Below are 25,572 nucleotides of genomic sequence, written 5' to 3'. Positions count from 1 at the left end.
CCATCGTAAAAGTAAAAAAACAAACACTACATACTTACCTTCTGCTGTCTGTCCCCGGCGCTCTGCTTCCCTGCACTCCTCCTGCAACCTGTGTCAGCGTCGGCCAGCCGGAAAGCACAGCGGTGACGTCACCGCTCTGCTTTCCGGCCGCTGTGCTCACAGTCAGTGCAGGAAAGCAGAGCGCCGGGGACAGACAGCTGAAGGTAAGTATGTAGTGTTTGTTTTTTTTACTTTTACGATGGTAACCAGGGTAAACATCGGGTTACTAAGCGCGGCCCTGCGCTTAGTAACCCGATGTTTACCCTGGTTACCGGCATCGTTGGTCGCTGGAGAGCTGTGTGACAGCTCTCCAGCGACCAAACAGCGACGCTGCAGCGATCGACATCGTTGTCGGTATCGCTGCAGTGTCGCTTAGTGTGAAGGTACCTTAAGACACGGATAGGGACGTGATTGCCACACATTGCGAAAGAATCCTTTTAGGGATGTTAGGGAGCTTAGGATTGTGCAGGGCAAGTGTCCGGGGTGCCCCCCTTTAATCTTTCCCTGGTGGCAGAGATCCCCTTCCCTTCAGTGTCACCGTTCACAGTCTTGCATCACGCAGAAACGTGACATATACCAGGAGAATCAACATGTCTATGAAATCATCTTAATTCTTAAGAGGCCTTGTCAACCTGCATAGTTATTTAATTTGGATTGCAAATAGCACCATTTCTCTTTAACAGTAGGTTTTACAATTCAAAGTAAGAGTGGGGTTAAAAGGAGAAGCTCCTTTAGTTTGCATGATGACTTTGCAGAAAACATTGTGCTGCACTGACACTGGGGAGGGATCCTGGAGCACCACTTGCGCAGAGCACCATTAAAACACCCTATTGTGTATGAACTACAGTGCCTTTCTTGGAATATTTTCAATAAATAGAACTCATGTGATCAAACTGGAAGAGGAGATGTGAATTGTCCAAGAACATATCTTCAAACTTACCTAAAGAACCACAAAAAATAAATGTAAAAAAAGAATAATTTTTTATATTTTTTTATTTGCAAAGGAAGCAAATGTTCTTTAAAGTTTTAGCTAAAAACGAGCAGATTTCTTCGGGGTGAACAATCCTTCTCTGACAGATTCCATTAGACAGTGAAACATCCATTTCAGAATTTGAACTTTATCTGCAGTTACTGTATATACAGGAAATCTCAAATACCCAATGCCATAGATTAGTCTGTACAGGACTGTTATTATAAGAATTACAGAACTTTACGGTAAAATATCTATATACATAGGACACTTATTATTATTTTTTAATTAATGGCCATAAAATGCTTTGTGTTTTTTTTTTTTTAAATCTAGCAGCTGCGATATATGCTGCTACAGAGCCAAAGTGTCTTTAATAAGTCTCCGCATTGTGGTGGTGACCGACGTTCCCAGTGAGTCAGTTATCTGAAAAGAGATTTTGTACAAATAAGGTTGCACATCCTTCAGGCTAGTATCAAATACATTGTCCACCTCGGATTGTGTAGGCATTTTTGGCAGATATTCATGTCTGTTCATCACTTCCACGATGTTAATAATCTTCTCCCCAAGTTTCTCTCCAACTTTCTCCCTACAGATTTGACGCTCCTGCTCAGTAGCTAGTGACACAATGTTGATTTTGATGGTCCAAACCTCCCATGGGATGCACTCATCTGAGAATGGCCAGCGGGACTTTTTCTTCTGATAGAATTCCAGAGATACTTGACCGATCCCATCACTTCCCGAATTCCTCAATGCATCCTGGAAAAAAAGATAGATCAGGGTCAAGAACGTACAGCTTTGCAGTAAGTATTGATTCTATATGAGTAACTGAAAACCAATGTTTTACACAAGAAAGAAAGATTTTTGTTAAAAAAAGGAATGGTGGTATGGACGAGGGTAATCAAGAACATTGGCATTATTCACAGCTTCAATAACCACCCAAAGATCACGATCTGAGACTCATCCAATTCACACTGGTCTCTATTCCCAGTTACCATCTCAACATGCACTAGAAATGCACTGGCTGAGGTGGGTCACCACTAGGGCCAGTGTTTGCCAGGTATCATCTTCTACCAGATTAGGCCCTGTTAAGAAAGGAACCAGCGAGAACTGAGAAATTGTTGAACAAGAGGGTGATAAGAACTACTTACCAGACTGAGCCCTTGTAAAAAAAATACGAGATGAAAAACACCTTCAAGGGGTCATTAAAAATAAGAGGCCTTTCAATTATTTTGTTATGACACCAGTACATCATGGTGTGGGAGTGAGCGTATGGGGCAGGGGCTCACTAATATACAGTGTAACAGTCACTGGCAAGGTGCTGGAGGGGAGATATGTTTCAGTGAGGCTTATGGCTTCAGTGATTTAAAAACACAGAACTTTTTCCTTCAGCACATTAACTGTTGCAAGGGGTTAACAGCCAATTTGTTTACAGGGATGTTTTTTTTGTGGACAGCCATAGAAGGGGTGGAAGGTTGTCCACCTTATCTATACCCCAGGGTGTGGCCTAGGGCTTAAGTAGCTGGCCTCCAGAGGCAGTCAGGGGTTCAGTGTCGTAGAGGAACACTAAAGAGAAGTGATTGTGTATTCTAAAACCTGAACCGTGGGTCTAGTTAACCCTGAGCGGGCTGATCCCCACTACCACAAGGACTGTGCTTTGTGCTACTACTTTGTTTTGCTCGTTTTGCCCAGAGGGCCGCATTTACTTTGTGCTTCACCTTGGTTTATGCTGAATCTAATAAAACAAGGAAGTTCTTAAAGAGACAGAATTCCCGTGTCTACCTCTGTGTACAGCTGAGTGAGCTAATCTACCACAGCAGCCAGGAACCTGGAGCTAACTAACTTACATTTCTGCTAACCTTTTTGACACTTTCTAACATCCATGGCTACCCCCCCTCACCACTCCCTTAGCCACCGCTATCTTTGTACTTCTGTGAAGATCAGCCCTCAGTGGTGCCATTCAAAACCAATGTATCATGTATAAAAACAAGCCCTTTTTAAAACACAAAAACGTGTATTGGCAGTATCCTGTAGGGGTTAAAAACGCATAATATATAAATTTGGAATTGGGAAGCTCCCTCCCAATCAGTAATGCCAATAGTGCTGGAGTCTGTATACAGGCATCCCAAACATTGTATAATATATGGGACATTTGCAGGAGGCAAAAAGCCTGTTCCCCCTCCCCCCAGCCACATACCATTCAGGTAAGCGACTTTCTTTTCCTTCACAAATTTCTTTTCTGTCTTTTCAGGGATTCAGTTTTATGCAAATAAGTCTGAAGCTTTGAGCATCAGCAAAGGATCTGGCTCATCCCGGGAGATTAAGAATCTTTCTGTGGTGCAAAAACAAATATGTTCAGTGATTGCAAGATATGGTCTCTTCATTGTACTCATTTATTAGGACACAAATATCCCTAAATGTATTCTTCATATTCAGTACTCAGAAAGGACTATCCATTCAGTTTGTGCCCGATTTTCCACGCAATAGGCAGATGTGTATGGTTAGTGAAGGGGTTCTTATGAACGCCATTCACATTTCGCTTAACTACTTTTTCTGGTTCTTTTATAGCCCTGAAACTATGGAGTTTGAATCCTTCCTGATCAATAAAGTAAAAAATTAATTACCTAACAAAAAAATGTTGTAATTAAAGACCACTCATGTGACAGAATGACTGGCAACTGTCAAAGCACCCTAGTATCGACTACACCGCCTTAAACCTGCACGTGTGCTGATCTCGGTGGGCACTCCTGGCAGCGGATCATGTGAGATGTCTCATGTCATTAGCTGCACACAGCCTTGTGACTAAATCAGGCGAGCGTAGCTTCAGCCACATACAGCGTTACATTGGCAGCAGTCCTAGGACTGCCTGTGGCTAAACACGCTGACCTCAATCTTGTAATACTCCACATTTAGATATACGGTACATTATAAAATCCAAACACCCAGGCTCATCTCTTCTTTTCAGATGGCAGATGTTTCTATAGCTGCCCCCATTAATAACCTTATTACACTAAAATGCCGACAGATGTACGAAGTCCTTATATAACTCATCACAAGTATTAAAGCATATACAGAATTGTTTTGCAAGATCTCAATGAAAAGCAAGTGGAGAACCAAGGATCTCTTCCAGAATCTCATTAACTCACCATATATTTTAATGTAAAGCAAGTACGGTAAGATGATCTTCAAACCTCTTATTCCCAAGTGCAGGCACCTGTGCACTTCCTTTTCTAGAAAGAGCTAGCAAAACTATGCGGTGCAACATTATAAAAGACTAGGTGACTGTATTAAGTTGTGGGACATTTATTTCAGGTGGATTGCCACTGAAAAGATAGCGAGTCATAGACCTGGCCCTAAAACCACACTGAACAGACAGCATCACAATGTCAATCTTTCTTGTTTTATAGTGTCGTTTGACCAATGAAGAATAGTCCGATTACAAGGACCCAGTTGTTAGATCAGGCAGAAATACCTGACAATGTGCACCCAGGCCTGAGAGGGTTACAGCACACTATAACGCTCTGAATATCCGAATCCCAGGTTTATGTACGGTTACTAACAATTCTTGCGCTAGACATAACTTTTTTTTTCATGAGATATTGTTATAAATTATCCACAAGACAAGCTAGAAACCTATAATTGAGACGTCCATCAAAGTTATGAGGTTCGATGTCCTCCATGTGAATGTAGTGTGCCTGTGTGACCATTGCTGTAAGGGTATGTTTCCACGTTCAGGAAACCCAGCGCTTTGGATGCAGCGGACAACCACACTCCGCCCAAAGCGCCACCCCATGTTGTACACGTGGTGATTCCGGATGTGTTCGTTGAGCACATGTTGAATCACCGCATCGTATTCATTGACTGTGGTATTTATAAACAGACATGATGCGGTCTATAAAGACGTGCCGCATGTCCGGATACGCAGGGCTGCCGGATACTGCCGTGCACACATAGTGGAGACGGGATTTCATAAAATCCTCTCCACTATGCTGTAACATCTGGACGCTGCGGATTTGACGCTGCGGCTGTACGCAGTGTCCAATCCACAGCAAATCCTCATGCAAATCCTGGACACAGGCAAGCACAATACTGCTCCATTTACACTGGAATCACTGGTCCATGTTCTAGAAATTGGCGAGGGTCCCATTAATTCAACCCCATTCATCACCTATCCCCTGGTTAATTGATAAAAGTCATTCATGGGATAACTAAGCAAAAAGGTATCGATATCTATGACCCCATAAACTATTCAGGCAGCCTTTTCTTTGGGCTCTCTATGGGCACACAATCAACTCAATGAACCTGTCAGATCACTTTTTTCCTCAAGCAGCAATGGAAAATTTAAGTTAAAACGAGATTTACATTTGTAGGTTAATGGCTGTACTAGTTTTTACACTTAGAAGCAGAATGATTTAATTATGCTTTGCTTCTAACAGACACTACAGAAGATTACTGAAAGCACACAGAAGCCAGAAGAATGGTATTGGCAGTAGTAACCAACGCAGTTCTACAGTTCCTATTAAGCTGAACCATACACTTTCAATAGCCGTTCACTGCTCAATGACTTATTTGGCTGACAGCTGTTACAAATTAGCTCTCCATACTCATGGACACTTGGTAAGGCAGAGCATGTATTCTCAATGGAATTTTGGCAATTGGCAATTTATCTCCAAGAGCAAATGAGTGGCCATACAGAATCATTATGCCCAATCCTTTACTAATATTCAGAGTGTAGAACTCTCAAGTCCATATATACAGTGACATCTAAACATTTGGGCACTTCCGGTCTAAATTACTGTTATTGTGAACAGTTAAGCAGGTTGAAGATGAAATGATCACTAAAAGGCCTAAAGTTAAAGATGACACATTCACTTTGTATTTTAATGGCCGCCGCGATCTCTTCTGCGCACGCGCGGCATCCCGCGGCCATTTTCCTGAAGCCCCGTGCAGCAGAGCACTACATCTGCGCACGCGCGGCCCCAGGAAGATGGCCGCCCCCACCGATGAAAGGGATGACAGCGCAGATCGCGCGCTGTGTCTTCACGTGGGCGCAGGGAATCCGGACCTTGGACATGCGCACACCACTACGCCACCAACGGAAAGCTGGGGAAGAAAAGAGCGCTGTGAACACGCCCATCTGACCAGACGAGCCTGATTGACAGGCGAAAACGGCGACTTTGGTAATGTATTTCTCAGCATACATGGGGAATCAGGGTACACTACATACACTATAGTAACGCACAGCACAGGTCCTATTTAACAGTATTTATATCTCAATCTCAAAAAACGGGGTGACAGGTTCCCTTTAATAAGTAACATTTCCCACATGTCTACTTTACATCAGCACAATTTTGGATCCAAAATTTTTTTTTGTTAGGGAGTTATAAGGGTTAAAAGTTGACCAGCAATTTCTCATTTCTACAACACCATTTTTTTTAGGGACCACATCTCATTTGAAGTCATTTTGAGGGGTCTATATGATGGGTATTTTCTATGTGTGACACCATTCTAAAAACTACACCCCTCAAGGTGCTCAAAACCATATTCAAGAAGTTTATTAACCCTTCTGGTGCTTCACAGGAATTTTTTGAATGTTTAAATAAAAATGAACATTTAACTTTTTTTCACAAAAAATTTAATTCAGCTCCAATTTGTTGTTTGATGTCCTTCTGCCAGACCATCTGTGCCAATGGAACGTGGCGGTTGCATCGCGAGGAGCGGGCAATGCGGCGTAGGTGAGTATATAATCGTTTTATATTTTTTTAAATTATTTTTAACATTAGATGTTTTTACTATTGGCGCTGCATAGGCCGCGTCAATAGTAAAAAACTTGGTCACACAGGGTTAATAGCAGTGGTAACGGAGTGCGTTACCCGCGGCATAATGCGGTCCGTTACCGCCGGCATTAACCCTGTGTGAGCGGAGGGGTGTATGCGGGCGCCGGGCAGTGAGTGCCGGGAGTAAGGAGCAGCCATTTTCTTCCGGACTGTGCGCGTTGCTGATTGGTCGCAGCAGCCATGACAGGCAGCTGCCGAGACCAATCAGCGAACGAATAACCGTTACAGAAGGACAGACAGACAGACGGAAGTACCCCTTAGACAATTATATAGTAGATATCAAATATTTATTAATTGTTTGTTGAAATACCATATACACAATAATAAAAAACAATATATGGACAAAGATAGTTAAAGTGAAGGGCACAAGACAAAAAAGGATCCAACACAATTACATATGTATAAGGATCGGGAATTTAGAGACAAAATAATTTTTTTTCCTCCATGATGCAATAATATGATGGAAATATATAGATATAAATGTATTGCAGAACTATCACAGTACTAAAGCAGTTGATATAACAGAATGGGTGTAGCTAGGGTAAATAAAGGCCTACTGCCATGATAACTACGACCCCATAAATATAACACCGTTATACACTGTGTGAGAAGTGCACTTATCCTGTGCCTTAAAACAGAGATAATGATAAGCCACGGTATATGGCGGTATTTTATGGCAAGTGATTTTTTATGCACTATGTGGGAAACGCACTTATCCTGCGCCTTAAAACAGGGCCATAATGACATTTAACCCCTTAGCGACCGCCGATACGCCTTTTAACGGCGGCCGCTAAGGGTACTTAAACCACAGCGCCGTTAATTAACGGCGCTGTGGAAAAAGTAAATAGCGCCCCCCAGAGTCTGATTTTCTCCGGGGTCTCGGCTGCCGGGGGTAGCAGAGACCCCAGAGAACATGATTCGGGGGGGTTTTAACCCACCCCGCATTTGCGATCGCCGGTAATTAACCGTTTACCGGCGATCGCAAAAAAAAAAGCGATCTCTTTTTAATTTCTCTATCCTCCGATGTGATCGCATATCGGAGGATAGAGAAAAGGGGTCCCAGATAGCCCCCCAATACTTACCTATCTCCCCCGATGCTCATCGTGGCTCCCGGTGGGCGCCGCCATCTTGAAAATGGCGGGCGCATGCGCAGTGCGCCCGCCGTCCGGCCCCGCGAGAATCTTTGGGGTCTCGGCTGCCGGGGGTAGCCAAGACCCCAAAGAGCATGATCGGGGGTCGGTTTTAGCTACCCCTGTTTTGCGATCGCCGGTAATTAACTGTTTACCGGCGACCGCAAAAAAAAAAAGAAAAAAAAAAGCTAAGTGTAATTCTCTGTCCTCTGATGTGATCGCACATCAGAGGACAGAGAAATAGGGGGATTCGGGGACCCTATCATACTCACCTGTGTCCCTGGATCCTCCTGCTGCTCCTCCTGGCCGCCGGCATCTTCTGGGCAAAAGAAAATGGCGGGCGCATGTGCAGTGCGCCCGCCATCTGTCTCCATCTGCCGGCCGGCAGGAGAAGAGCAGTTGGGGCTAAAATTAGGGGTAGGGCTAGGGTTAGGGCTAGGGTTAGGGCTAGGGGTAGGGTTAGGGCTAGGGTTAGGGCTAAATTTAGGGTTAGGGTTGGCGCTAAATTTAGGGTTAGGCTTCTTTCACACTTACGTCGGTACGGGGCCGTCGCAATGCATCGGCCCGACATACCGACGCACGTTGTGAAAATTGTGCACAACGTGGGCAGCGGATGTAGTTTTTCAACGCATCCGCTGCCCAACCTATGTCCTGGGGAGGAGGGGGCGGAGTTACGGCCACGCATGCGCGGTCAGAAATGGCGGATGCAACGTACAAAAAAACGTTACATTGAACGTTTTTTTGTGCTGACGGTCCGCCAAAACACTGATCCAGTGCACTACGGACGCAACGTGTGGCCATCCGTCACGATCCGTCGGCAATACAAGTCTATGGGCAAAAAACGCATCCTGCGGGCACATTTGCAGGATCCGTTTCTTGTCCAAAATGACGGATTGCGACGGATGCCAAACGACGCAAGTGTGAAAGTAGCCTTAGGGCTAGGGTTAGGGTTGGGGCTAAAGTTAGGGTTAGAGTTGGGATTAGGGTTAGGGTTTGGATTAGGGTTGGTATTAGGGTTAGGGTTGGCATTAGGGTTACGCTTGGGATTAGTGTTAGGTTTGGGATTAGGGTTAAGGTTAGGGTTGTGATTAGGGGTGTATTGGGATTAGGGTTAGGTTTGAGGTTAGTGTTGAGATTAGGATTAGGGGTGTGTTGGATTTAGGGTTTTGATTAGGGTTATGGTTAGGGTTGACATTAGGGTTGTTTTGGGGTAAGGGTTGGGATTATCGTTAGGGTTAGTGATTAGGATTATGGATCGGGTTGGGATTAGGGTTAGGGGTGTGTTGGAGTTGGGTTGGAGCTAGAATTGGGGGGTTTCCACTGTTTAGTTACATCAGGGGGTCTCCAAACACGACAGCCAATTTTGCGCTCAAAAAGTCAAATGGTGCTCCCTCCCTTCTGAGCTCTGCCGTGAACCAAACAGTGGGTTACCCCCACATATTTGGCATCAGCATACTCGGGATAAATTGGACAACAACTTCTGGGGTCCAATTTCTCTTGTTACCCTTGTGAAAATAAAGACTTGGGGGCTACAAAATCCTTTTTGTGGAAAAAAAAAAAAAATATATATATATATATATTTTTTTTATGACTCTGCATTATAAACTTCTGTGAAGCACTTGGGCATTCAAAGTTCTCACCACACATCTAGATAAGTTCCATGGGGGGTCTAGTTTCCAAAATGGGGTCACTTGTGGGGGATTTCTACTGTTTAGGCACATCAGGGGCTCTCCAAACGCGACATGGCGTCCAATCTCAATTCCAGCCAATTCTACATTGAAAAAGTAAAACGGCGCTCCTTCTCTTCCAAGCTCTGCGGTGCGCCCAAACAGTGGTTTACCCCCACATATTGGGTATCAGCGTACTCAGGAGAAATTGCACAACAACTTTTGTGGTCTAATTTCTCCTGTTACCCTTGTGAAAATAAAAATTTGTGGGCAAAAAGATCATTTTTGTAGAAAAAATGCGATTTTTTTTTTCACGGCTCTACATTATAAACTTCTGTGAAGCACTTGGGGGTTCAAAGTGCTCACCACACATCTAGATAAGTTCCTTAAGGGGTCTAGTTTCCAAAATGGGGTCACTTGTGGGGAGTTTCCACTGTTTAGGCTCATCAGGGGCTCTCTAAACGTGACATGGTGTCCGATCTAAATTCCAGCCAATTCTGCATTGAAAAAGTCAAACGGCGCTCCTTCACTTCTAAGTTCTGCGGTGCGCCCAAAAAGTGGTTTACCCCCACATATGGGGTATTGGCGTATTCAGGAGAAATTGCATAACAAAATTTATGGTTACAATTCTGTTTTTACACTTGTGAAAATAAAAAAAATGGTTCTGAATTAAGAGGTTTGCAAAAAAAAGTTAAATGTTCATTTTTTCCTTCCACATTGTTTCAGTTCCTGTGAAGCACGTAAAGGGTTAATAAACTTCTTGAATGTGGTTTTGAGAACCTTGAGGGGTGTAGTTTTTAGAATGGTGTCACACTTCGTTATTTTCTATCATATAGACCCCTCAAAATGACTTTACATGTGATGTGGTCCCTAAAAAAAATGGTGTTGTAAAAATGAGAAATTGCTGGTCAACTTTTAACCCTTATAACTCCCTAACAAAAAAAAATTTTGTTTCCAAAATTGTGCTGATGTAAAGTAGACATGTGGGAAATGTTATTTATTAACTATTTTTCGTGACATATCTCTCTGATTTAAGGGCATAAAAATACAAACTTTGAAAATTGCAAAATTTTAAAAATTTTCGCCATATTTCCGTTTTTTTCATAAATAATCGCAAGTAATATCGAAGAAATGTTATCACTAACATGAAGTACAATATGTCACGAAAAAACAATCTCAGAATCAGCGGGATCCATTGAAGCGTTCCAGAGCTATAACCTCATAAAGTGACAGTGGTCAGAATTGCAAAAATTGGCCCGGTCATTAAGTACCAAATTGGCTCTGTCACTAAGGGGTTAAAATACTTTACAAACTATGGACATGCGCAGCAGTCAGAACCTTTCCCAATATGGCAATCTTTTTTTCTTCAGCACCGCATTGCGCGGCTGCATACACACTTGGATTTATGGGAAGGCTGTTATGTCGTCACAGACATGCGCAATAGACTCCCGAGAATGCAGAGGATCTAGCATGCATTTATAAAGGGAACCTGTCACCCCCCCAGGCGTTTTTAACTAAAAGAGCCACCTTGTGCAACACTAATGCTGCATTCTGTTAAGGTGGCTCTTTTAGTTCGGGTCCCTGCAAACGCTGCAATAATCGCTTTTATAATTTGTCCCCGATACCTTGAAATAGACTTGGGGGCATGTCTTTACCCTCTGACAGAAACGCCTCCCAGCCGTCACTCAGGGCCTCTGTGCGCCGGGCTCCGCCTCCTCTTCCTTCATTAGCGTCCCCGACGCCTGCGCTGTAAGTTTTTTTACGGGCTTGCGCAATTGCGCTTCGTGTGTGTGTGTGTGTGTTTGTGAGTGAGAGAGTGTGTGTATGTATGTATGTATGTATGTATGTATGTATGTATGTATATATATATATATATATATATATATATACATATATATACATATATATACATATATATATATATATACATATATATATATATATATATATATACAGTGGGGCAAAAAAGTATTTAGTCAGTCAGCAATAGTGCAAGTTCCACCACTTAAAAAGATGAGAGGCGTCTGTAATTTACATCATAGGTAGACCTCAACTATGGGAGACAAACTGAGAAAAAAAAATCCAGAAAATCACATTGTCTGTTTTTTTAACAATTTATTTGCATATTATGGTGGAAAATAAGTATTTGGTCAGAAACAAACAATCAAGATTTCTGGCTCTCACAGACCTGTAACTTCTTCTTTAAGAGTCTCCTCTTTCCTCCACTCATTACCTGTAGTAATGGCACCTGTTTAAACTTGTTATCAGTATAAAAAGACACCTGTGCACACCCTCAAACAGTCTGACTCCAAACTCCACTATGGTGAAGACCAAAGAGCTGTCAAAGGACACCAGAAACAAAATTGTAGCCCTGCACCAGGCTGGGAAGACTGAATCTGCAATAGCCAACCAGCTTGGAGTGAAGAAATCAACGGTGGGAGCAATAATTAGAAAATGGAAGACATACAAGACCACTGATAATCTCCCTCAATCTGGGGCTCCACGCAAAATCCCACCCCGTGGGGTCAGAATGATCACAAGAACGGTGAGCAAAAATCCCAGAACCACGCGGGGGGACCTAGTGAATGAACTGCAGAGAGCTGGGACCAATGTAACAAGGCCTACCATAAGTAACACACTACGCCACCATGGACTCAGATCCTGCAGTGCCAGACGTGTCCCACTGCTTAAGCCAGTACATGTCCGGGCCCGTCTGAAGTTTGCTAGAGAGCATTTGGATGATCCAGAGGAGTTTTGGGAGAATGTCCTATGGTCTGATGAAACCAAACTGGAACTGTTTGGTAGAAACACAACTTGTCGTGTTTGGAGGAAAAAGAATACTGAGTTGCATCCATCAAACACCATACCTACTGTAAAGCATGGTGGTGGAAACATCATGCTTTGGGGCTGTTTCTCTGCAAAGGGGCCAGGACGACTGATCCGGATACATGAAAGAATGAATGGGGCCATGTATCGTGAGATTTTGAGTGCAAACCTCCTTCCATCAGCAAGGGCATTGAAGATGAAACGTGGCTGGGTCTTTCAACATGACAATGATCCAAAGCACACCGCCAGGGCAACGAAGGAGTGGCTTCGTAAGAAGCATTTCAAGGTCCTGGAGTGGCCTAGCCAGTCTCCAGATCTCAACCCTATAGAAAACCTTTGGAGGGAGTTGAAAGTCCGTGTTGCCAAGCGAAAAGCCAAAAACATCACTGCTCTAGAGGAGATCTGCATGGAGGAATGGGCCAACATACCAACAACAGTGTGTGGCAACCTTGTGAAGACTTACAGAAAACGTTTGACCTCTGTCATTGCCAACAAAGGATATATTACAAAGTATTGAGATGAAATTTTGTTTCTGACCAAATACTTATTTTCCACCATAATATGCAAATAAAATGTTAAAAAAACAGACAAAGTGATTTTCTGGATTTTTTTTTCTCAGTTTGTCTCCCATAGTTGAGGTCTACCTATGATGTAAATTACAGACGCCTCTCATCTTTTTAAGTGGTGGAACTTGCACTATTGCTGACTGACTAAATACTTTTTTGCGTGCGCGCGTGTGTGTGTGTGCGTGCGTGCGTGCGTGCGTGCGTGCGTGTGTGTATATATATATATATACACACACACACATACACATACAGTCATGGTCAAAAGTATTGACACCCCTGCAATTCTGTCAGATAATACTCATTTTCTTCCTGAAAATGATTGCAATCACAAATTCTTTGGTATTATTATCTTCATTTAATTTGTCTTAAATGAAAAAACACAAAAGAGAATGAAGCAAAAAGCAAAACATTGATCATTTCACACAAAACTCCAAAAATGGGCCAGACAAAAGTATTATCACCCTCAGCCTAATACTTGGTTGCACAACCTTTAGCCAAAATAACTGCGACCAACCGCTTCCGGTAACCATCAATGAGTTTCTTACAATGCTCTGCTGGAATTTTAGACCATTCTTCTTTGGCAAACTGCTCCAGGTCCCTGATATTTGAAGGGTACCTTCTCCAAACTGCCATTTTTAGATCTCTCCACAGGTGTTCTATGGGATTCAGGTCTGGACTCATTGCTGGCCACCTTAGAAGTCCCAAGTGCTTTCTCTCAAACCATTTTCTAGTGCTTTTTGAAGTGTGTTTTGGGTCATTGTCCTGCTGGAAGACCCATGACCTCTGAGGGAGACCCAGCTTTCTCACACTGGGCCCTACATTATGCTGCAAAAATTTGTTGGTAGTCTTCAGACTTCATAATGCCATGCACACGGTCAAGCAGTCCAGTGCCAGAGGCAGCAAAGCAACCCCAAAACATCAGGGAACCTCCGCCATGTTTGACTGTAGAGACCGTGTTCTTTACTTTGAATGCCTCTTTTTTTCTCCTGTAAACTCTATGTTGATGCCTTTGCCCAAAAAGCTCTACTTTTGTCTCATCTGCCCAGAGAACATTCTTCCAAAATGTTTTAGGCTTTTTCAGGTACGTTTTGGCAAACTCCAGTCTGGCTTTTTTATGTCTCGGGGTAAGAAGTGGGGTCTTCTTGGGTCTCCTACCATACAGTCCCTTTTCATTCAGATGCCGACGGATAGTACGGGTTGACACTGTTGTACCCTCGGACTGCAGGGCAACTTGAACTTGTTTGGATGCTAGTCGAGGTTCTTTATCCAACATCCGCACAATCTTGCGTTGAAATCTCTTGTCAATTTTTCTTTTCCGTCAACATCTAGGGAGGTTAGCCACAGTGCCATGGGCTTTAAACTTCTTGATGACACTGCGCACGGTAGACACAGGAACATTCAGGTCTTTGGAGATGGACTTGTAGCCTTGAGATTGCTCATGCTTCCTCACAATTTGGTTTCTCAAGTCTTCAGACAGTTCTTTGGTCTTCTTTCTTTTCTCCATGCTCAATGTGGTACACACAAGGACACAGGACAGAGTTTGAGTCAACTTTAATCCATGTCAACTGGCTGCAAGTGTGATTTAGTTATTGCCAACACCTGTTAGGTACCACAGGTAAGTTACAGGTGCTGTTAATTACACAAATTAGAGAAGCATCACATGATTTTTCGAACAGTGCCAATACTTTTGTCCACCCTCTTTTTTTAGGTTTGGTGTGGAATTATATCCAATTTGGTTTTAGGACAATTCTTTTTGTGTTTTTTTTTATTTAAGACAAATTAAATGAAGATAATTATACCAAATAATTTGTGTTTGCAATCATTTTCAGGAAGAAAATTAGTATTATCTGACAGAATTGTAGGGGTGTCAAAAATTTTGGCCATGACTGTACATATACACACACACACAGTACAGACCAAACGTTTGGACACACCTCATTTAAAGATTTTTCTGTATTTTCATGACTATGAAAATTGTACATTCACACTGAAGGCATCAAAACTATGGATTAACACATGTGGAATTACCGTATATACTCGAGTATAAGCCAAGATTTTCAGCCCATTTTTTTGGTCTGAAAGTCCCCCTCTTGGCTTATACTCGAGTCATATACCGGGGGTCGGCAGGGGAGGGGGAGCGGGGGCTGTGTAATTATACTTACCTGCTCCCGGCGTGGTCCCTGCAGTCCCTGGCTTCCCCTGCGCTGCAGATTCTTCCTGCACTGAGCGGTCACATGGCACCGCTCATTACAGAAATGAATATGCGGCTCCACCTCCTATAGAGGTGGAGCCGCATATTCATTACTGTATATGAGCGGTAACGCTGCCCGCTCAATACAGGAAGAAGATGCAGCGCCGGGGAAGAAGCAGGGACGCAGCGCCAGGACCAGGTAAGTATACGGGGAGGGGGAGCGCAGCGCTGCGCGATAGTCACCTGCTCCTCGGTCCGGGTGTCGCTCTGTCTTCAGCAGTGACGCTCAGGTGAGAGGGCGCGGTGACGTAGTCAGTGCGCGCCCTCTGCTGAACGTCAGTGCCGAAGATGGAGCCGCACGAGGAGCAAGTAAAAGTGCCGGGGTCCTGAGCGAAGAGAAGTGAGTATGTGATTTTTTTTTTTTTATGGCAGCAAAAGCAAATGGGGCAAGTGGCTGTACGGATCATCTTATGGGGCCATACTTGTGTAGCATTATAAGGGGCAAGTGGCTGTGCGGAGCATCTTATGGGGCCATACTTGTGCAGCATTATAAGGGGCAAGTGACTGTGCGGAGCATCTTATGGGGCCATACTTGTGCAGCATTATAAGGGGCAAGTGACTGTGCAGACCATCTTATGGGGCCATACTTGTGCAGCATTATAAGGGGCAAGTGACTGTGCAGAGCATCTTATGGGGCCATAACACTTGTGCAGCACTACAAAGGGCAAGTGGCTGTGCGGAGCATCTGTATGGGGCCATAACACTTGTGCAGCACTATATGGGGCAAGATTGTCTTGTGCAGGCGTGTACTACGGAGGACAGAGAATGAACTTCAATCCAATATTGCAGCCAGCATGCAGCCAGCGGGTAAGGAAAGGGTGAATCAAACACCCAAAAACCCCGCCTCCATGGCTGAAGATTGTTCCCTCCAAATTCAGGCGACAATGTCCCTTTAACAAAAAGAAGTGTGAAACAACTGAAAATATGTCTTATATTCTAGGTTCTTCAAAGTAGCCACCTTTTGCTTTGATGACTGCTTTCCACACTCTTGGCATTCTCTTGATGAGCTTCAAGAGGTAGTCACCGGAAATGGTTTTCACTTCACAGGTGTGCACTGTCAGGTTTAATAAGTGGGATTTCTTGCCTTATAAATGGGGTTGGGACCATCAGTTGTGTTGAGCAGAAGGCAGGTAAATACACAGCTGATAGTCCTACTGAATACTTATAATTTGTATTATGGCAAGAATAAAGCAGCTAAGTAAAGAAAAACGAGTGGCCATCATTACTTTAAGAAATTAAAACTTTGAAAGTGTCCCAAAGTGCAGTTGCAAAAACCATCAAGTGCTACAGAGAAACTGGCTCACATAAGGACCGCCCCAGGAAAGGAAGACCAAGAGTCACCTCTGCTTCTGAGGATAAGTTTATCAGAGTCACCAGCCTTGGAAATCGCAGGATAACAGCAGCTCAGATTAGAGACCAGGTCAATGCCACACAGTTCTTTCTAGCAGTAGACACAGCTCTACAACAACTATTAAGAGGAGACTTTGTGCAGCAGGCCTTCATGGTAAAATAGCTGCTAGGAAACCACTGCTAAGGACAGGCAATAAGCATAAGAGACTTGTTTGGACTAAAGAACACAAGAAATGGACATTAAACCAGTGGAAATCTGTGCTTTGATCTGATGAGTCCAAATTTGAGATCTTTGGTTCCAACCACCGTGTCTTTGTACGACGCAGAAAAGGTGAACAGATGGACTCTACATACCTGGTTCCCACCATAAAGCATGGAGGAGGAGGTGTGATTGTGTGGGGGTGCTTTGCTGGTGACACTGTTGGGGATTTATTCAAAATTGAAGGCATACTGAACCAGAATGGCTACCACAGCATCTTGCAGCAGCATGCTATTCCATCCGGTTTGCGCTTAGTTGGACCATCATTTATTTTTCAACAGGACAATGACCCCAAAAACACCTCCAGGCTGTGCAAAGGCTATTTTACCAAGAAGGAGAGTGATGGGGTGCTACGCCAGATGACCTGGCCTCCACAGTCACCATACCTGAACCCAATCGAGATGGTCCGGGATTGGCATCTGCACCGTCACAGCTACAGCCACACGTCTGGACCCCGAGAGCGTCATAGGCTATGTTGTGAGGCGAAATTTTAACCCTGCGCTTTCCAATTCACCAAACAATTTTGCCCCTATCTACATAATGGGGAAAAAGTGAAAGGAAAAATGTTGGAGGCAAATTGACAGCTGCCAGATGTGAACAAGGGGGACTTAAAGAATGAGAGCGATGGCGCCAAAGAGTATATACCGTACAGTTGCTAAGGTGGGGCCCCGACATGGGATACTCACCACACACGGGGATATGAACACACACACTACCAAGTGCTTGAACACATATACCACCCTCAGCACACATTTCACCACACATACACCAACCTCGCCACATAAAAGTCGAAACACAAAAGTCGCCGCTCAAAACTTGCCACGCGCAAAACTCGCCACATGCAAAACTAGGCTCACGCAAAACTTGCCACATGTGCAAAACTCACCTCATGGAAAACTCGCCACATGCAAAACTTGCACACGCGGAAAAATTGCCACATGCACAAAAGTTGCAACACATGCAAAAGTTGCCTCACACAAAACTTGCACATACTCAAAACGCACCACACATAAAACTCGCCACGCGCAAAACTTGCTGCACACAACTTGCTACACTAACCTGTCACATGCAACTCGACACAAAAAGTTGCTACACGCATGTCGCCACACAAAACTCATCTCACAAAAGTCGCTACATGCATGTCGCCACATGCAACTCAACACACACATCTTGACACATGAAACTCGCCCTAAAACACACACAAGTCTGGTATTATCCTTCAAAAATTAAAATCTGATTAATAAGCAAACTACAAGAACAACAAATGTACCATATAGGAAATACGGCAGCTGTCAGTCACATGACCTGTCTATTATGTGTATGTGTGAGCTAATATATACTGCCAGGGGGGAGGGCTTCCTGTTGGCTGGGGATTTATCAGACTGCCAATTTAGCTTACAAATACTGAGGTAAAAATACTAACCAAATAACGTGTGAACGCGGTCTAATACAGGAGGAGATGACACACAGGTACATACTATATACAGGAGGAGATGACACACAGGTACATACTATATACAGGAGGAGATGACACACAGGTACATACTATATACAGGAGGAGATGACACACAGGTACATACTATATACAGGAGGAGATGACACACAGGTACATACTATATACAGGAGGAGATGACACACAGGTACATACTATATACAGGAGGAGATGACACACAGGTACATACTATATACAGGAGGAGATGACACACAGGTACATACTATATACAGGAGGAGATGACACACAGGTACATACTATATACAGGAGGAGATGACACACAGGTACATACTATATACAGGAGGAGATGACACACAGGTACATACTATATACAGGAGGAGATGACACACAGGTACATACTATATACAGGAGGAGATGACACACAGGTACATACTATATACAGGAGGAGATGACACACAGGTACATACTATATACAGGAGGAGATGACACACAGGTACATACTATATACAGGAGGAGATGACACACAGGTACATACTATATACAGGAGGAGATGACACACAGGTACATACTATATACAGGAGGAGATGACACACAGGTACATACTATATACAGGAGGAGATGACACACAGGTACATACTATATACAGGAGGAGATGACACACAGGTACATACTATATACAGGAGGAGATGACACACAGGTACATACTATATACAGGAGGAGATGACACACAGGTACATACTATATACAGGAGGAGATGACACACAGGTACATACTATATACAGGAGGAGATGACACACAGGTACATACTATATACAGGAGGAGATGACACACAGGTACATACTATATACAGGAGGAGATGACACACAGGTACATACTATATACAGGAGGAGATGACACACAGGTACATACTATATACAGGAGGAGATGACACACAGGTACATACTATATACAGGAGGAGATGACACACAGGTACATACTATATACAGGAGGAGATGACACACAGGTACATACTATATACAGGAGGAGATGACACAGGTACATACTATATACAGGAGGAGATGACACACAGGTACATACTATATACAGGAGGAGATGACACACAGGTACATACTATATACAGGAGGAGATGACACACAGGTACATACTATATACAGGAGGAGATGACACACAGGTACATACTATATACAGGAGGAGATGACACACAGGTACATACTATATACAGGAGGAGATGACACACAGGTACATACTATATACAGGAGGAGATGACACACAGGTACATACTATATACAGGAGGAGATGACACACAGGTACATACTATATACAGGAGGAGATGACACAGGTACATACTATATACAGGAGGAGATGACACGTATATACTATATACAGGAGGAGATGACATACAGGTATATACAGGAACAGATGACACATAGGTATATAGAGGAGATGACATACAGCAGGTATATACTATATACAGGGGAGATGACATACAGGTATATACTATATAGGAGATGACATACAGGTATATACACTATATACAGGGGAGATGACATACAGGTATATACTATATACAGGAGATGACACAGGTATATACTATATACAAGAGATGACACAGGTATATACTATATACAGGAGATGACACAGGTATATACTATATACAGGAGGAGATGACATACAGCAGGTATATACTAATTACAGGGGAGATGACATACAGGTATATACTATATACAGGAGATGACAGGTGTATACTATTTATAAGGGAGATGACAAACATGTATATACTGAGGGGAAAATAAGAGGTGTGAGGTGAAAATGAAAAGGTGTGAGTGCAAAATGAGAGGAGTGAGGGAAAATAGTGGAGTGATCGGAAAATGACAGATGTGAGGTCGAAATGACAAGTGTTAGGGGGGAATGAAAGGTGTAAGGGAGAAAATGATTGATGTGAGGGGGAAAATGAGAGGCGTGATGGGAAAATAAGAGAAGTGAGGTGCTATAACTAACCACAGATATTTACTATGCCCAGGCAACGCCGGGCTCTTCAGCTAGTGTGTGTGTGTGTGTGTGTGTGTGTGTGTGTGTGTGTGTGTGTGTGTGTGTGTGTGTGTGTGTGTGTGTGTGTGTGTGTGTGTGTGTGTATATATATATATATATATATATACACACACACACATATACATACATACACACACATATATATTTATATCTATACTATGTGTAGACATTTATTTTCTCTATTCTATTCTAACCTGTCAGTGTGATTTTACTGTACACCGCTCCGAATTGCCGGCTTTTCTATAGAACATCGATGCGTATTTCTCGCAAGTCACACGCATGGTCCGTGTGTAATCAGCATTTTTCTCGCCCCCATAGACTTTCATTAGTGGATTTTTTGCGCAATATGCTGACAAACGCAGCATGCTGTGATTTTCTCAGCCCGTAAAATACAGCTGAGAAATATACGGCTGATGGGAGCTGCCCCATAGAGAAACATTGGTTCGTGTGCAATGCATTGTTTTTGCGCCTCTCCCTCGTCCGTATTCCTCTCTAGTGTGACCCCAGCCTTAGCGACAGCAGGCGTAGGCAGATGGGAGCAGTGGTCCCATCAGCCGACGCCAGTGACCGGAGGTAAACTTTTTACCTTCAATCACAGCTGCGGGCTCACTCTGTCATTTAGCAATTTCACCGCCGATCAGAAGCAGTGTTTGGATGTTTGGGCTTCCCATTCGAGTGAATGGTGTCCAGGTACTGTTCTGGTACCTTAACTTTTTTTTTAATCTGTTCGGCCAAACCCGAACATCTACGGGTTCATCCTTCTCTACTGAGCGTTAATCTAATAAATAGATTCAATAAACTGATCTTAATAAGACACAAATCATGCACAATGTGCAGATGAAACCAGACACATAAACCTCAAATGAGGCAGGTGTTGTCATTTTTGGTTTGGTATGAGGTGTCATGAGCCAGCACAGCATGACTCTTTAGAGTGCCAGGACCGCCCCTGTGACTTCTCGGGTAATCTACATATACATTACTTTTTATATGGTGCAAAACCTCACCTGCAACAGAATCATGTTTTGAAAGTTGATCCCCAGCAATTTAATGAAATATTGGAGTTTAAGTTGACCACTGACAGGTTACTGTCACGCCGATTACGGCGATAAAGGGGCAGGACGGCGTATTTGGAACCCACACCTGTCCCTGCCACTATAAGGGGCCCTGGCTTTATCTCGGGGGTACCTATGAAGGTTAGGAGGCCCGAGCCGCCAGCGTATCCCTGTTTCCTATGCAAGCCCTATAGTGACCCCCACTCCCCCCCAAGGGAGTTGGACTGCACCAGTGTATAACTTTACAATAAACAGGAAAACAGACTATGTAAAGGAAAACCAAACTTAGCTTAATGCTGCAAGGCACAGCACAGCAGAAAGAAACACCAGATAACATGGACACAGCTGTAGAACAGCAGTTCCCAGCTAGCTCCTACTCCTGGCTTGGTCGCTAAAGAATGAACTAACACCGACAGTCAGCTGATGAACCAGGTGACCTTTTAAAGGATAGAGGGAGTGGTCATCACAAGCATCAGCTGAGCCAGCAGCAATGCAGTAACATCAGCGGCCACCGGGGGGAAGAAACTGCATTAACCCCCGATGACCAGAAAGGAAAAAAAGTCTTTAACTGAGGCAAACCAGATCTGCCACAGATCCAAACATGGATTGTGACAGTTACTTTCAATTCTTTGTAAGGCTGATGAACATATACATCATCCTACCATATAATTGTCTAAGGGTCACTTCCGTCTGTCTTTCTGTCACGGATATTCATTGGTCGCGGCCTCTGTCTGTCATGGAATCCAAGTCGCTGATCGGTCGTGGGAAAACGACCATTGCCACGACCAATCAGCGACGGCCACAGTCCGGAGGCAATATGGCCGCTCTTTCCTCCCTGCAGTCAGTGCCTGCTCCATACTCCCCTCCAGTCATCCAGTCAGCCCTCACACAGGGTTAATGCCAGCGTTACCGGAGCGCGGTGTAACGCACTCCGGTTACGCAGCTATTAACCCTGTGTGACCAAGTTTTTACTATTGATGCTGCAACGATCTAATGTTACAAATAATAATAATAATAATAAAAAAAAACACGTTATTCTCACCCTCCGACGTCGCGTCCTGTCCACCGGCAGGTTCCGGTGCTAAGGATGCTATGGGAGAAGGACCTGCCATGATGTCACGGTCATGTGACCGCGACGTCATCACAGGTTCTGCGCGCCTGCGCGAGAAGGACCTGCCAAGACAGGTCCTGCGCTCATAGTCATACCAACCCTGGGACCGGAAGCTGCCGCGTGCACCGTACACAGGAGCCAGGACTAAGGTGAGTATATGTTTATTTTTTATTTTATGTCACTGGCCAATATACTACATTACTGGGCAATATACTACGTGGCTGACCAATATACTACATACTACGTGGCTGTGCAATATACTACGTCGCTGGGCAATATACTACGTGGCTCTGTGCTGTATACTAGGTCACTGGGCAATATACTACGTCACTGGGCAATATACTATGGCTCTGTGCTGTATACTACGTGACTGGGCAATATACTACGTGACTGGGCAATATACTACGTGACTGGGCAATATACTACGTGACTGGGCAATATACTACGTGACTGGGCAATATACTACGTGACTGGGCAATATACTACGTGACTGGGCAATATACTACCTGACTGGGCAATATACTACGTGGCTGGGCAATATACTACGTGGCTGGGCAATATACGACGTGGACATGCATATTCTAGAATACCCGATGTGTTAGAATCATGCCAACATCTAGTGGCATAATAATTTTGCATATTTAAACGTAGAATTTTACATATACTGGTTTCAATTGGTAAAAAGCTTTAGACTAATTTCTGAATCATGTTCAAAATACATATTTCAACATAATCTCAATTCATGTTCGATTTTTTGCATCAACATATCATGACAAGTACAGAAAGTTTCAATGTGTGAACATCTCACCTTGAACTCATTAACAGCTTTGCGCAGGGCTCTGTCTAGCTCTTCTGAAGAGACCCGGACATATGTAAATTCTATGAAGTCACAGTCTATATCTTGTGTTCCCACAGTGCCAATGGAATAGGTCCCTTCCTTCTTGTAATGGAACTTGCCCGTGCTTCTGTGAAGAAGTATAGTGTGCAGGACGGCCAGCATAGCTTCCTCTACCTGACGGCCCTCCACAGACACCTCCAACACCTCTGATCGGCAATTCATTGTCACTTAATGTTGCACAAGATCCCAATTCTTCCTATAAAAAAAAAAAACGGAGGATAATTTAATATCACAAAACGTTTAATGTCAACGCCTACTATTTCTTTGGAACCTCAAACACTGCAGGTCTCTCAGAGGATAAGAATTGGAAAACTGACCATAATATTACCGTAATTGGCACATAGTCCAACATCCAGCTGACAGTACTAGCTATGATCTAATCGCTGCAGCAGGGTGCACCAGGGTGTGGCACAACTTCGGACACTTAGTCCCCAGGAACCCTCGCGAAGGGTAAAGTGGTTGTCCAACCTTATGATATTAAAGACTATTCCTTGGGTAGGTCAAAGACCAGCGGGAGTCCGACAACCAGCACCCTCATTGATCATTTTTTCCATTTATGGTACTGGCTATGTGAAAACACTGAAGCCGGAACAGCACAGCTCCATCCGTGTAAAGCTGGCTGCAGACGAGCGTATGAAAATTTGGCCGTGTTTCACGAAGAAAACCCGAGACGATTTTCATCCATGTGCCATCCATGTTTTTTTCTTATGGACGTGTGATCCGTTGTCTAAGATCTAGATTAAAAACTCTACATGATCGAATAGTTTCCTATGTTTACAGTACATCAAATGTATCCATTAATATCAGAGGCTGCAGAAAATCCTTATGGGATCAGATTTTTTTTTTTTTACGAGCCCATTAACTTGAATAGGCGAGTCATTTGAGACTCTGAAGAGAATAATGCGTGCTGCAATTTGGTCTCAGGGACAGTCAGACCAAGAGAAAAATCAGTCATCTGGACAGCACTGAATAACATTGGTCAGTGTCTGATCAAAAATCAGCCAGTACACATCCAATTTATACAGTGGTCTGCATGAGCCCTAATGTGCAGTGTCTGCTGCTGAGGACTGCAGCTCAGCTCCCAACCACACACATGTTCACAATCTATCCTAAGTTATGGTGTCAAATCCCAGTCATGGCAATTTATACAAAGGGTGGAAAGTCTGCAGTATGTCCGCAAAGAAATCCACAACTGTCTGTGCAGCGGAAATGTTGCAGCAAATACTAAAACTGACAGGACAGACAGAAGGACAGAAAGACGGAAGTGACCCTTAGACAATTATATAGTAGACAGTGACTATACAACAGGCGCTGCTATACACACACACCACCTGATTATAATATATATATATATATATATATATATATATATATATATATATATATATATACATACACACACACACAGCCTTCCAGCCTTGGCTAGTCGTGCACAGAGGTGAGGGCCTCTTGGAATGGGTCAGCCATTTCCCTTGTCACACCTCACTTTGTGCCCAGACACCACCAGCTGTGCCATGTACTCTGCGCTACAGACAGGATGGTCTGCCCCACTCCTGCAGCACAGAGCCAGCAGCACACCCACCGTGTATACGGGCCAAGGAGAGACCTGAAGGCAGCACGGAGATCCAGACACTGCGCTCTTCCTATCACTGACAAAACCAAAACAATTCACGTCACTGGACCGTACCATTGCCAACTCCGGCCAACCCTGTGGAGAACGGACTGTACCAGCCGCACATTACAGCCGCTGTTCCCCGATTACATGCACTACATATGATATTACAGCATCTCCACTTACGTCACATTCAGCAGTAACCGTGCATTGTAGGGGGTAGGAGGTTGCAGGACCTTACGTGACGTCACGACCATGTGACCCCTACGTGGGCGGAGTCTGCGAGTCCCGCCCCCCGGCTGTATATGGGCGGGGGGCAGAGCAGTGACGTGTGCCCCTAACGCACTGCGCATTACCTGCTGGGCTGTACACAGGCGAGTGAGGTCACATGACCGGATACTCGGATAATGGCGTCATGTACCTGCAGCTCCACATCACACAGGCCTCCTTTGTGAGACTGAAGGGGTCGTGTGGCCATTGGCCAAGTGTGATGTGGAAACCCAGA

General features: G+C 43.9%; 1 protein-coding gene across 3 annotated transcripts; it reads right to left on the bottom strand.

Moving 5' to 3' along the window:
• Window positions 1-1,014: 1,014 nt before the first annotated feature.
• ATG101 (autophagy related 101) lies at window positions 1,015-25,350 on the bottom strand. 3 transcript variants are annotated; one of them, XM_069758309.1, is made up of 3 exons: window positions 25,254-25,350; window positions 23,366-23,651; window positions 1,015-1,765 (listed from the first exon to the last, which is right to left on the bottom strand). In XM_069758309.1, exons 2-3 carry the CDS (start codon window positions 23,615-23,617, stop codon window positions 1,361-1,363), a joined length of 657 nt encoding a protein of 218 aa, XP_069614410.1. In that variant the 5' UTR covers window positions 23,618-23,651; window positions 25,254-25,350; the 3' UTR covers window positions 1,015-1,360. The 3 variants fall into 3 exon arrangements, with proteins under 3 accessions (XP_069614410.1, XP_069614411.1, XP_069614412.1); XM_069758310.1 differs by having other exon boundaries at window positions 25,143-25,296; XM_069758311.1 differs by lacking the exon at window positions 25,254-25,350 and adding an exon at window positions 25,038-25,229.
• Between the last annotated feature and the right edge of the window lie 222 nt (window positions 25,351-25,572).

The sequence above is a fragment of the Ranitomeya imitator genome, chromosome 3, assembly GCF_032444005.1.
Source record: "Ranitomeya imitator isolate aRanImi1 chromosome 3, aRanImi1.pri, whole genome shotgun sequence".
In the NCBI taxonomy this organism is placed as follows: Eukaryota; Metazoa; Chordata; class Amphibia; order Anura; family Dendrobatidae; genus Ranitomeya; species Ranitomeya imitator.
This window is presented reverse-complemented; position numbering and strand designations above follow the sequence as displayed.

Coding starts and splice junctions, on each gene's coding strand:
- ATG101 (XM_069758309.1), bottom strand. CDS start 23,617: ATGAATTGCCGATCAGAGGTGTTGGAGGTGTCTGTGGAGGGCCGTCAG. Junction 1,766..23,365: donor AAGCTGTTAATGAGTTCAAG/GTGAGATGTTCA, acceptor CTTTTTTTCCAG/GATGCATTGAGGAATTCGGG.